The sequence below is a fragment of the Phyllostomus discolor genome, chromosome 7 (assembly GCF_004126475.2).
Source record: "Phyllostomus discolor isolate MPI-MPIP mPhyDis1 chromosome 7, mPhyDis1.pri.v3, whole genome shotgun sequence".
NCBI lineage: Eukaryota > Metazoa > Chordata > Mammalia > Chiroptera > Phyllostomidae > Phyllostomus > Phyllostomus discolor.
This window is the reverse complement of record NC_040909.2, coordinates 11,825,778-11,839,858: the sequence shown is the minus strand read 5'-3', so window position 1 is coordinate 11,839,858 and position 14,081 is coordinate 11,825,778. Positions and strand designations below refer to the sequence as shown.

General features: G+C 39.1%; 1 protein-coding gene across 1 annotated transcript in view; it reads left to right on the top strand.

Moving 5' to 3' along the window:
• GOLGA4 (golgin A4) overlaps positions 1-14,081 on the top strand; it is a 91,286-nt gene that overhangs the window by 54,085 nt on the left and 23,120 nt on the right. The window contains 6 exon segments of the mRNA XM_036030514.1: positions 751-879; positions 3,609-3,764; positions 5,108-7,451; positions 7,454-9,347; positions 9,806-9,927; positions 10,317-10,447. Coding sequence (XP_035886407.1) covers positions 751-879; positions 3,609-3,764; positions 5,108-7,451; positions 7,454-9,347; positions 9,806-9,927; positions 10,317-10,447 — 4,776 coding nt within the window.

The window sequence follows — 14,081 nt, the reverse complement described above, 5'->3', positions numbered from 1 at the left end:
TTGTCTAGTGAACTGCCCCCCGACTCCCAGTCTGTTGGTAGCTCTACTTGATTACTGTATTTTCAACTATAAGACACCCCCCCCAATTTGGGAGGAATAATGGTTGTTAATGCTGCTGTTGAGTTCTGTTTACATTTACATTGGTGAAATGTTATGTTATTTATGTTATTAACGATTTTACCACATTTTTTGCTTCAAAAATTTTTTTCCTATTTTCCCTTAAAACCTAGGTGCGTCTTATGGTCTGAAAATACGGTATATTAAATTTTTAGATTTATTTAGGGAGACTTGACATTTTTATAAAATTAAGCCTTCCTGTCAGAGGTAGACCAAAGTCAGTAATTCTGTAAATAAATAGTACATGCATAGAAGGCCAGGCATAATTAGATTGGTGCAGCCTGGGCAGCTTGACCCCAAAGTGGAGTGTCCTCTCTAAGAGCATCTTTATTTCCCTACGGTGCTTCCCAGTCCTGACTGGTGAGGAATCCCTGCGAGATGCAGAAAGGGCTTCAGCCCCACGGGACTGACTGCTGCCGCAGCAGGTCTCCCTGCCTCAAACGAGGAGCAGGACCAGTTTCTCTTTTAACCATCAGGACTTCGGGGACTCCTGATTTATGTGGGAAATATGTCCTGATTTTTCCTCCTAAAAAGCTATAGCTTGTTAATTAAACCATAACAAAATATTATTTGGTTGTAGTGCTACATATTTTATTCTGGGTGTTTCACTTTAACTATCTGGCTGATTTTCAGAAATCCTCAGAACAAATTGCTAAACTACAGAAGCTTCATGAAGAAAAATTGGCCAGCAAAGAGCAAGAGCTGACCAAGAAGTTTCAGACCCAAGAAAGGGAGTTTCAGGAGCAAATGAAAGTCGCTGTTGTAAGTATTTATTTTGTTTTTGCTGTAGGTAAACTTTCAGTGTTATAAAGTTGTTACCTCCACTCCCCTGGCTCCCACCTTGAGGTCGGACCACTGGCAGCCTTGACCTTTGAGTTAAGAAGGGATAGGATGTAGGCAGAAAAGAGGCTGTCAGAGTTCATTAACTTAGTATTGTGTGAAAATTACATTCACTGATCTAACAAGATTTCGTTGACCAGTTTGTAAATCACCTTTCTCACCCGGGCAGTGGGCTGTGACTAGGGAGAAGGAAAGGAGAAGATAGGTTCATTGAAGCCGTGAATGAACTAGTGACTGCATAATGCAGGAAGAAGTCTAAAATCTCACCAGACTGAATGTAGCAGAGCTCAAGACTTAGACATTTTTGTCTGAAATGCATTTTAAAGAAGAAATAATGAAAATGACCAACTACTTTTCATTTTAAGTAGAATAATTTCACTAGTAATTTTCAGTTCATATGATGTTTAAAAAATAAAGTAAAATAAAAAACAACTGACTGAACTAACCAAATCATTAACTGGGAGCACAAAGATTTTTAGAGTAGTATAATTTGAAAGTTTAAAACAAAAAACATTTTTTTAAAATTGTGAAAGCCTTTTATGTAAGTTATCATAAGAAAAGTGTTAATGCCAAAAATTTGGTTTGTTTTTATATGAAGTTACTGTGCGTAAGATGATACACATAATTTTAAAAATGCTTTCAGTGCAAAGGAATGAGAAACAGTATTTATAATTTTAATCTCCTTTATTTTACATATATATCCTTTTTTCCCCACTGTCGTTTGGATTTAGGCCTCTGAAAATTCCCAGCAGCAGTTATTCTTGAACTGAGTCAGAGCCCTCTCTCTGATCTCTGTGGGGCAAACAGGCACGTGGATTGATAGTCCTGTTGGCTGAAGTTAGGGGTTTAGTCTGTGGTCGTGAAATGTACATATTTAGGGGTACATATTTATATTCTTTGTTGGTCCAGAAAGTATTTCGTTTATAAGAATACTTAAATTATAACAGGACAGCATAAAATTAAAATAGGGGCATAGACACTATAAAAAACAGTATGGTATATCTTAAAAAAACTAAATATGGTGCTCCCTTATGACTCAGCAATTTCACTTTTGGGTATATATATCTAAAGAAACCTAAAACACTAATTTGAAAGAATATATGCACCCCTATGTTTATTTCAGTGTCATTTACAATAGCCAAGGTATGGAAGCAGCCCAAGTGCCCATCCGTAGACAAATGGATTAAAAGTGGTGGTACCATGTATACAGTGGAATATTACTAGGCCATAAAAAGAATGAAGTCTTAACATTTGCAACAGCATGGATGGACCTAGAGGGTATTATGCTGAGTAAAATAAGTCAGGCAAATACAATACCATGTGGGTTCACTTATATGTGGAATCTTAAGAGCAAAACAAATAAACAAAATAGAATCAGACTCATAGACACAGCTCAGACTGATAGCTGCCAGAAGGGAGGGGGTTGGAGGGCTGGGGAAAAGAGGGAAAATAGTGGCATAGAAATGAAGCAACACAGCGGCACAAAAATGAAGCTAAAAGGAATGATGCTAAAAACTCATGTCATAAGAACTGTGTATTTTCATGCCAGTGTAGTTGGCTTTTGGGGACACTGAGCCTTGAACTGTGCTCTAGGCACTGATATATTAAGGCATACTGTGAATAGAGAGAGCAGGTCACAGACACTTGAAGAGCACACAGTGTGCACATGTGCCGCTGTCCTCGTCCATTCCCTGTTCCACCTGGTTTCTTAAAGAAGTCAGCTTCTAGTTGAGTCAAAATTCAACAGACTATTAAAACTTCCTCTTTTACTTTTATGGGCACACAGACTTGCATTTAAAATATAGTTTACATTAAACAGTATGGTATGTTTAAAATTGATTAGAAATGAATATTTTCTTATCAATCTATTTATAGTATGGTACAACATTTTCTTAAAGCGATATGCCTCCCCAGGGTGTGGTGAACTGAAAATAGTGTTGCTGGTAGCACAGCCCTCAGCATCAGGTATGGATAGGCATACTTAATTAAGAGTCCAAAGCCGGTGAGTGTTATAGGTGCTCTCTAGAGCTTCTCATTTCAAATGGTGAATGATATATAATAAGGGCAACAGAGAAGCAGTTTCTCAGGATTGATGGGATGGTGGAAGAGCCCAGATTGTCTGGAGGGAGTTATGTAGGCTTTTGAAATTGTTGGATTTTGTAGTATTTTATGGATCTAATCCGTGTGTTCATGTGTAATCCTCTGATTCTGACTGGTTTTCCATGTGGGGCTCCCTATTACAATGAGGTGTTTCTCACAAATTATAAAAGCTTATAATCTAGTTTCCCCACCTGGAGTTTAAAAAGAAAACTCTGGAGTGCAGAGAAGAGGTAGCAGCAGTTGTGTGACCCTTCGCTTTCAGCAGTGTTTTCTGAAACGTCTTACGTAGTGGAAAAATAGCAGATGTAGTGGGGTCACTGGAACAGGAGTTTTCATATCAATAGTAATTGTGGCAAATAGTGGCCAGACCACACTGTAAAAGCCACAGCGCCTTGCTTCTTTGGACTCCGGCGCGGGAAGAGAGAGGTGACGGTAGTGTGCCTGCCTTACAGGACTGGCTTGCCGATCAGTGGAATGTGTGATTTCTGTGCAAGTGCTTTGGGAATGCTGAAGATGTATGTGGGTCTAAGGTGGTATTGTTGTTGGCACAGGAAAAATGTCAATCAGAATATTTGAAGATCTCCCAAGAAAAAGAACAGCAAGAATCTCTGGCCCTGGAAGAGTTAGAGTTGCAGAAAAAAGCAATCCTCACAGAGAGTGAAAATAAACTTCGGGACGCTCAGCAAGAAGCAGAGACTTACAGAACTGTAAGTTCATGTGGCATTCAGGCTCCAGAGCTGTGAGATTGTTTGAATATGAAAACTATGTTTTCTCTCCAGTTGTAGAGAAGCTTTTGTGCTACTGGGTTAGATTTACGTACCTGTGCACTTCATTTTTGATAGTAACAGCTATTCCTGAGAGTGGTCTGGCGTTTGTTGCTGGGTGCTCCTGACTCTGCCTCCAGCTGGCCGTGTGTCTGTCAGCCACTCACTCTGATTCTTAGCACCTGGGCTCTGTGGCCTCTCCGCTGCATCGCTTACCGACCCTGACCTTTAGCAAGTGGCCTCACTTTGTGGGCAGCCCTTGCCCTGGTACCTTCCTGCCTATCCCTCTTCATCTCATGTCATGCCCTGGACATAGTTTATTCTCTGTATCACAGTTTAGGTATGTTTAAGTTTTTCCCAATTTTCCCATATTAAACATAGTCCTATAAAAAACATCAGTATATATGTCTCAGTGTGTACATTTTTAAGGCCTCTGGCCCTTTCCTCAGAAGTATATGAAATGTACACCCTATTTTGAATAAACTGACTGATGTCATTTATTTAGTCTTTTTGTTTTGATTTAGACAGTGAAACAGTCATGCTTCTTACCTATAGTTCCATACTGCTTTATTTTCCCATTTCCATCATTTACATAAGATGGCATGGTGGAGGGGACTAGGTATTCAGTCCTAGATCTTCCAATACTAGCTTTGTAAATTAATTTTCTCACCTGTTTAACAAAGAGATTGGATTTGGTAATTCCTTAAGATCTGCTCTGACATTCTGTAGCTGTGACTTAGCCTTTTTCCTCCAGAGTCAACATTGATATTTTCATGGGATAATAGTAATCTTTGGCCAGATTTGTATAAGTTCCTTCTGTTTGTTTGTTTTTGTAAATTATTTTTTGAATAATAATTTTTGGGGTCAAGAAATCACTTACATTATTTATCTTCCAAAATTAAATTAATAGGATACTATTATAGACCTTAAAAAACACACAGAAAAACACCTATCTTTCTACCAACAGTTACTACTATTTACTTTTATGATTTACTTCTTATTGACTATTCATACAAAATATTCTTAAGATATAGGTAGTTGAATAGTTACCCATGTAAGTAGAAAGAATCTGAAAGTATGAGTTATGTTAAAAATAGAATATTTTCTCTGTTATGTAACTCCTTTAAGAGTTGAGCACAGAATTTTTTTTGTTATTTCTAGTTTTTTTGTGTGATATGTAGTTGTTTATCTAAATTTTAATCTTTAAATAGGTGTAGACATCATGTCACATGTATCATTGCTAATATGTCTGTACTTAATAAAAATACATCTGTTTTTATTAACAGAGAATTCTTGAATTAGAAAGTTCTTTGGAAAAAAGCTTACAAGAAAGCAAAATTCACTCAGAAGATTTGGCTATTCATTTGGAAGCTGAAAAAAATAAGCACAATAAAGAAATTACAGTCATGGTTGAAAAACACAAGACAGAATTGGAAATGCTTCAGCATCAGCAGGATAACCTTTGGACTGAAAAACTCCAAGTCTTAAAGCAACAGCATCAGACCGAAATGGAAAAACTTAGAGAAAAGTATGAACAAGAAAAAGAAACATTGTTGAAAGACAAAGAGAGTCTCTTCCAAGCCCATATAGAAGAGATGAATGAAAGGACATTAGAAAAGCTTGATGTGAAGCAAACAGAACTGGAATCATTGTCTTCTGAACTGTCGGAAGTATTGAATGCCCGCAACAAGCTAGAAGAGGAACTTGGTGTCCTAAAGAACCAAGCAAATAAAGTGAAGGAGGAGTTAGAAGCCAAGCTGGATGAGCAGAAAAATCATCACCAGCAGCAAGTTGACAGTATTATTAAAGAACAAGAGATATCTATCCAGAGAACTGAGAAGGCATTGAAAGATGAAATTAATCAACTTAGGCTTCTTTTGCAGGAAAAGGATAAGCATTTGAAAGAACATCAGGCTCATGTGGAAAATTTAGAGGCAGATATTAAAAGGTCAGAAGGGGAGCTCCAGCAGGCATCTGCCAAGTTGGATCTTTTTCAGTCACACCAGAGTACCACACGTGAGCAGGCAAAGGCATTTGAGGACCAGTTGGCCCAGTTGCAGCAGAAGTTATTGGATTTGGAAGCAGAAAGAGTTTGTCTTACCAAACAGATAGCTGACGTTGAAACACAGAAGAAAGATGTTTGTACCGAGTTAGACACTCACAAAATCCAGGTACAGGACTTAAGGCAGCAACTTGAAAAACAGAACAGTGAAATGGAGGAAAAAGTAAAATCTTTAACCCAACTCTATGAGTCCCAACTTAAAGATAATAACATAGAGCAGGAACAGACAAAGCAAATGTTGATGGAAAAGGAGAATTTAATTTTACAAATGAGAGAAGAACAGAGCAAAGAAATTGAAGCACTCCAACAGAAATTATCAGCTAAGGAGGACAGTATTAGTGTGTTACATGAGGAATATGAAACCAAATTTCAAAATCAAGAGAAGAAAATGGAAAAAATTAAACAGAAAGCAAAGGAGATGCAAGAAACATTAAAGAAGAAAATGTTGGATCAGGAGGCCAAGCTTAAAAAAGAGCTTGAAAATACTGTTCTAGAGCTTAGTCAGAAAGAAAAAGAGCTCAATGCCAAGATTCTGGAACTGGCACAGGCTAACTCAGCTGAAGTCAGTGAGGCATTGTCAAGACTGGAAACCAGCCAAAAGGAGCAAATGGAAAGTCTTACTGAGGTGCATAGGCGAGAACTTGAGGATGTGATATCAGACTGGGAACAGAAACTTAATCAGCAAGCTGAGGAACTTCAGGAAAAACACGAAATCCAACTCCGGGAAAAAGAACAAGAGGTGGTGGAACTGAAGCAGAAAGTCCTCACGTTTGGATGTGAAAAGGAAGAGATGAACAAGGTGATAGCACGTTTAAAGGAGGAACAGGTTAAACAGGATACAGTACTAAAGGAGTTGCAGGAACAAGTCACCCAGAAGTCTGCTCAAATGAATTCTCTCTCACAAAGTGAAGCTGAACTGAAAGCGCAACTTGAAAAGCTGGAAGCTGACCTGAAGCATTCTCTGAAGGAAAATGCTTTTCTTCAGGAGCATGTAGTTGAACTGAAGACGCTGTCAGAAAAAGATAAGCTCATGGTTTCTGAGTTGACTGACAAGTTGAAAGCCGCAGATGAAGAATTTCAGGGTGTAAAATCTTCACATGAAAGAAGTAAGAAAAGCCTAGAAGATAAAAGCTTGGAATTCAAAAAACTGTCTGAGGAACTAGCAGTTGAGCTGAATACTTATGCTAAGAAAACTGAAGCCTTATTACAAGCTAAAACAAATGAACTAATCAACCTTAGTGATAGTAAAATTAATGCCATTCTCTCTAGAATTTCCCACTGTCAACACCAGACAACTGAAGTTAAGGAGGCACTACAAATTAAAACTTGCAAAGTTTCTGAATTAGAAGCACAACTTAGACAGCTAACCGAAGAGCAGAATACACTAAGGAGTTCTTTTCAACAGGCTACCCACCAGTTAGAGGAAAAAGAAAATCAAATTAAGAGCATGAAGGCAGACATCGAAGGCCTTGTAACGGACAAAGAGGCCTTACAGAAGGAGGGGGGCAATCAGCAACAGGCTGCCTCTGAAAAGGAGTCTTGCATCACACAGTTGAAGAAAGAGTTATCAGAAACATCAATGCTGTCACGTTGATGAAAGAAGAGCTTAAAGAAAAAAAATCTGAGATCAGTAGTCTTAGTAAACAGCTAGCTGATTTGAATGCTCAACTTCAGAATAGCATCAGCCTAACTGAAAAAGATGCAGTCATTTCATCCCTGAGTCAGCGACACGAGGAGGAACAACGTAAACTGCTGGATCAGGTGCAGGATTTATCTTTGAAAGTTGAAACTCTGAGTAAAGAGAAAATTTCTGCCCTCGATCAGGTAGATCACTCATCTAACAAATTCTCAGAATGGAAGAAGAAAGCCCAGGCAAAATTCACACAGTATCAAAATACTATTAAAGAATTGCAGGCTCAGCTTGAGTTAAAAGCAAAGGACGCCAGTGAAAAGGAGGAGCAGATAACTTTATTGAAGGAAGACCTTGATCAGCAAAATAAAAGATTTGAATGTTTAAAGGGTGAAATGGAAGATAAGAAGAGCAAAATGGAGAAGAAGGAGTGCAATTTAAAGACTGAGTTAAAAATTCAAACAGCAAGAATTTTGGAATTAGAGGAGCATGTTACTCAGAAAACTAATGAAATTGTGTCCTTAAATGAAGTTCTTAAAAATTATAATCAACAAAAGGATGTTGAACAGAATGAAATGGTTCAGAAACTGCAGCACATTCAAGAGTTAGGAGAAGAAAAGGACAACAGAGTTAAAGAGACTGAAGAAAAGGTCTTAAAACTTGAAAAACAAGTGGCTTGCATGAAATCCGAACTTGAAACTAAGAAGGAAGAATTGGAACGTGTAAATTCAACGGTGAAAAGCAAAGAAGAGGCGTTAAAGGCATTGGAGGATAGACTTGAGTTAGAGAGTGCTGCAAAATTAGGGGAACTGAAGAAGAAAGCTGAACAAAAAATTGCTGCCATCAAGAAGCAGCTGTTATCTCAAATGGAAGAGAAAGAACAGCAGTATAAGAAAGATACAGAAAGCCATTTGAGTGAGCTAAGTACAAAATTGCAGGAAAGAGAGAGAGAAATTCACATCTTGGAAGAAAAACTTAAGTCAATGGAAAGCTCACCACAATCAGAAACATCAGTTGTACCCAGATCAGCAAAAAATGTGGCAGCATGTAATGAGCGAGAAGAAGCAGATTCCCAGGGCTGTAGGCAGAAGGAATGTGAGGAAAAAATCAGTGTTTTACAAAGAAATTTAATAGAAAAGGAAACGCTATTACAGAGACTAGAGCAGGACAAAGAAGAGACAGTGTCTTCTCATTCTGAAATGCAGTGCAGATACCAGGAGCTCTTAATAAAGCTAGAACATGCTGAAGCAAAGCAACACGAGGATCAAGTTATGATTAATCATCTTCAAGAAGAACTTGAATTAAAAAACAAATATTCCTTGAGCGTATCCCAGCACATGGAAGAAGAAAGAGGTAAAAATAACATAGGGGCAAAGCAAAACTTGGAAAATGTAGTTGATGATGTCCAGAAAACCCTCCAGGAGAAGGAACTAGCCTGTCAGATTTTGGAGCAAAAGATAAAAGAGCTGGATTCCTGCTTAGTTAGGGAGAAGGAAGAACATAGAGTTGAAATGGAAGCGTTGACCTCAAAATATGAAAAATTACAGGCTTTGCAACAACAGAGGAATGGAAAAAGTAAACCCACAGAAATTTTGGAAGAAAATGCTGAAGAAAAGTCCAAATCACATGTGGTCCAACCCAAATTGCTTGGTAACATGGAGGCTGAGCACCACGACCTGGAGTCTAAATTAGCAGCGGCAGAGCAGGAGAAGCAGAAGCTGGGCAAGGAGATTGTGAAACTGCAGAAAGATATCCGAATGTTGCGGAAGGAGCATCAGCAAGAATTGGATATAACAAGGAAAGAACATGAACAAGAAATGGAAGAGAAAATCAAGTAAGTTTTTTTTTAGCATCAATATTTATAAGGCAGTCTTCCTTAATTAAGTCCCTTTTTCGGGTGCCTAATACAGTTGAGTTTCACCTACCTGAAGTATTAAACATAAATCTAGTAAATTAAATACTGAGGAGAAATAAAAACAGTTTCAGGCAGAGGGAGTGTTTCTCTGTGTCCATTTGTCAGGGGGCGGGGAACTCTTATATAAGATCATGGTGTTAGGTATATATCCAAGGAATTGTAAGTGGAAAAGAAAAAATTTCAAATCCCCAGGACCAGTCCCTAAGGGTAATCATAGTTTACTTATCCTTTCAAAGTTTACTGTGCCTAGACACACATGCACACTCACACACACGCAGTTGTACCCCCCTCCCCCCAGTCCTGTGTACACTGCTTTGAAAACCAGTTAACTCTTGCTTCTGTACGACAGTAGTTAACTTCGTGTCTCCGTTATTCAGGCTGGAGCAGGAGGACCTTGAGTTGAAGCACAATTCCACATTAAAACAGCTGATGAGGGAGTTCCACACCCAGCTGGCACAAAAGGAACAGGAACTGGAAATAGCCGTAAAAGAAACCATTGGTAAGGAAAAATTTAAATTGAGTAAAGAACAAGCAGTATCAGCAGAGACTGTTTATAATTTAAGCTTAATCTTTTCACACTGTGCTGCTAAGTGCTTTAAGTAATTAAATTGGAGGAAAAATGATTCTTGCCCAGGAACGTTCTCTCATGGGAACCTTCGCTGCCTGGCACTGCCTTGCCTTACTGAGGGGAGCAGCAGGGAGTGAACCCGAAAACCCTGGTGAATTGATCACCTCCTAGAGACACTTCTGCTCTGGGAGAGGGGCACATCTGATCAGCTGATTTTTATAAAATTTGATTTGAAACATGGATTTTTGCTGAAATTGGGATACAGATATTAATTCTTACCTAATGTGTTTTCTTGTGTGTGTCCACTTTTTATTTCTTAGATAAAGCCCAGGAAGTGGAGGCCGAGCTTTTACAGAGCCATCAAGAAGAGACAAACCAGTTATATAAAAAAATTGCAGAGAAAGAAGATGATCTGAAAAGAACAGCGGAAAAATACGAAGAAATCCTTGATGTACCTTATTTTCTCTGTTTTGAAATTTAGCTGTAAGAGATTTGATGATAGTGTTAGAGAAGATTGGGCTGTCAGACTTTTTTTTTCTTTTTGCTCAACCTTATCCAAATTAGTATTCCTACACTCTATGTAGATTTGTAAGGAGTCTAACTGACTTACGCCAGGATTGTAGTTTCCTGATCAGGTTCTGCTAACCAGGCAGCACAGTCTAGTTGCAAGGTACTGAAGCAACAGTGAGTTGCTAAGGGGAATAATTTATTCTCTTATTTGTATTTCTCCCAAAGTCAAGCTACATTGTGAGAGACCCAGGCTAAGAAACGAGAGCTTGTGCTTGGATGGCGTCTAAGTGATAGAACAGCTAGTGTCTGTCTGGGTGTGGCCACTTAGTTGGGAGCTTTGGGGGCGGGGGACAGTTCCCTTTACTTCACCCCTACCCAATTTACATGGTTTTCGTTGGTCTCAAAGGATGAAAAAGATGGGGAAAAAAAGGAATGCACCAGCCAGATTTTTTATATTTAATGGAAGACTATTTCAGTGTCCTTATTCCACTACTGGTGGATTATCATTATTTTTGTGTGTGAAGATAAGCCTTGAGTGCTAGTGAGTGTTTTAGACTCCAAAACATTTCCAAATGTAAAACAATGTAAATTAGTCTTCACTGGGTTGCAGATTCTTTAGTTACTCCAAGCCTTACTTCACTATATCCTGAGAACCATTTGATGACTAAGAACGCATGAATCAGTGAATCCTGCCTCAGCTGGCTGTGGCAGCACTAAAAGTCTCGGCCAGGAATAGATTCTAATAATTTTAAATGTGATTGAAAAGGCTGAAATTCCAGGGGATGACACATGCATATAAATGGCACTTTTGTATACTGTTTGAACTTTAGATCTCATTCTGAATAATTTCACATCTTTTATACTTCCATAGAGCATATATGTGTGAAGTTTCTAAAAATACGGTTGTTTCTTGAATGCTTAGAGAATGTTGGAATTGGAAGATACATTAAAGCTAGTTTAGTTTCACCTTTTGTTTGCGGGCAGGGGGTTTCTCTAGAAGGAGAAGCAAGTTTAGCATAGTTGAATGATTTTCCCAAAACTACCTAGTAAGTGTTAGAGAGCAGCCACTCTTCATCAGCTTTGTATGTTTCATAAAGACTTTTTTCCCTTAAGAAAGGAACATGGGGAAGGCAGCAGTTACCGTGGATAATCAAGTCAGGGAGCTATAGAGTTCCCTTTGTGAACTGCTTCTCAGTATCCGGATGTGTGGGGTAGCAGTTGGCAGATTTCCCTGGATATGACAGATGTGTAGGTAGAGGGGTGAGGGGGCAGGGAGAGAGATTAGCCTTTGGTATGGTTCATCCTTGAAAATCTGCTTAATTTATTAGAGAAAACTAAGCAAATGGTCCTTCAAGCTTTAGACTTAAGAGTAGCAGAGCAGGTGGGCAGGAAGTGGAGGGTGGGCAAAGGACTTGGATAGACTTTCGCCCAAGCTCCTTCCTGTGTCTCAGACCAGCACTGTCCATTAGAAATACAATGCAAGTCACAAATGTGAGCCACATAGGTAATTTAAAGATTTTAGTAACCACATTACAAAAAATCAAAAGAAACAGGTGAATTTAATTTTAATAATGTTTTAACTCATATCTAAAACATTATCTTTTCAATATGTAGTCAGTATAAAATGTATGTATGAAGTTTTCAGACGAGTGTGTTTTCACACTTACAGCCCATCTCAGTTCGGACTAGCCACATTTCAGGTGCTCGTGGTCCCCGTGCTAGGGCAGACTTTCAGCTGCCAGGCCTGGGGTTGAGTTTGTGGTTGAGCAGGCAGTCTTCATCTAAATACTCCAGATACATGCTCTGTCTTGAAGGCTTTCTTTTTTAAAATGTAAACATTCTCAGCACACACCGTATTGCTTTTATTCTGAGGCATTCTCTTACCGTTTTCCCATTTAGAAACTACTGGAATTGGAATTTTATATGGGATTTGTATATATTATGTAGTGATGTCCTCCTATCCCTGAAAAGCTGTTATCAGATTGATGATTTGTTTTAATGATGACATTATAGAATGCTCTATTTTTGCCATCATTAAAATAATTCTGTGATTTGTTAGTAGCAAAATGGGGTACAGAAGCATTTTCCTTTTCCTGCCTTTACTATCTAAATAGCATCGTTACCATTCCTTCCTTGAAGAATATAGAAACTTCTGTCATCCTTGAGTCACTTCTCCACCCCTCACATACGTGTATGTATCTGTACACCTTTCAGGACACAAAATCTGCTTGTGTCTTCTGACTTCACAGGCAGAGAAATCCTCTCTCTCCCTTTACTTGTGTGTCTCCAGCACAACGTAGAGTAGGCTCTTAGGACAGAATGTTTTTATTGAGTTGCAGTGCGTGCTCCTCTCCTGGATAACCCCACGGCCGCTGCCTCGGTCTGGGCTGCCGTCTTTCATCTGGTCTGGTCAGCGTTGCTGCTGACCTTTCTTTGCTGAGGCACTCTTCTCTTCACCATTGTTTTCTGTTTTGAGACAAATGTGATCCATCGCTTCTCCTCCTAGATGTCTCCAGTGGCTTCCCACTGTCCAGGTGGCAGCCCCTCCGGTTCAGTCTGTGTTCCAGCCAGACTCGGCTTTAGCTTCCTCCTCACCATCCTCCGCCTTTGCTCGCGCTTCTCGGTGTGCCCGCAGATCTCGTCCTCAAACCCCACGTGTCAGTCAGCGCAGCCGTGGGCCAGCTCTCGTTTTGCTTTTAAAAAGAAACATTTAAAAATTTAAGTTTCACTTAGAAAAAACATTTTTTTGAGTGGAATGTATTCATGTGGTTTAAAGATCCAGATAATGTAAAAAAGTATTGGAGAATGGTCTGTAATGAAAATTGTACCTATTTCTATTCTCTGTATTCTACCTCCTGTCCCTCTTCTTCCTCCACAGGTAGCCATTAGTGTCTTACTGAATATTCCAGTATTTCCTTATGCAAACTAAAACAAAAATGAAACGTTCTTATTTTTTCTTTCCAACCCAAAGTTAGCTTTTTAAATGTACTTTTCTGCATCATATTGTTATCACTTACAGTTTTTTGCAGACCTCTTAAATGGAATTAATTGCCTCTGTTTTCTTTTGTACTCATCTACATGTATTACTTCACTTATAATGTGATTTTTGTCACGCACACGCACACACACGCATGCGTAGATGTATTCACATATCTGTCCTCTCCCCTAGACTATAAGCATCTTGTGGGCAGGGGCTTTGTTACTCATCTCTAATCTTGAGCACCTAGCCAAATGCTTGGCTCCTGCTGGGCACTTTGAAGGAGGTGACGCGTGGTAGGGCAGGGGAGACTTGATTTGGGAGGAGAGGTGGTGGCAAGTGGAACAGGCACGAGTAAAGGAGCTTGCCTACTTGCCTCAGTCCTGGCCTCAGAGCAGTTTCACTGGGAGGGAGTAACTCCTGAAGCTACACTGGCTGCAAAGCTGGTTTCTTTTTGACAGTGATTGTGTTTTAGTGATTTGTCTTTGGCATAATAACTAGTCCTTCAAACATAATTTCCGTGTGTGCATAAATATTCAGTCTAATTTTTCTTACTGTTTTTGCTTCAAAGCAAGCAGTACTGCTTTTTATTTTCCCC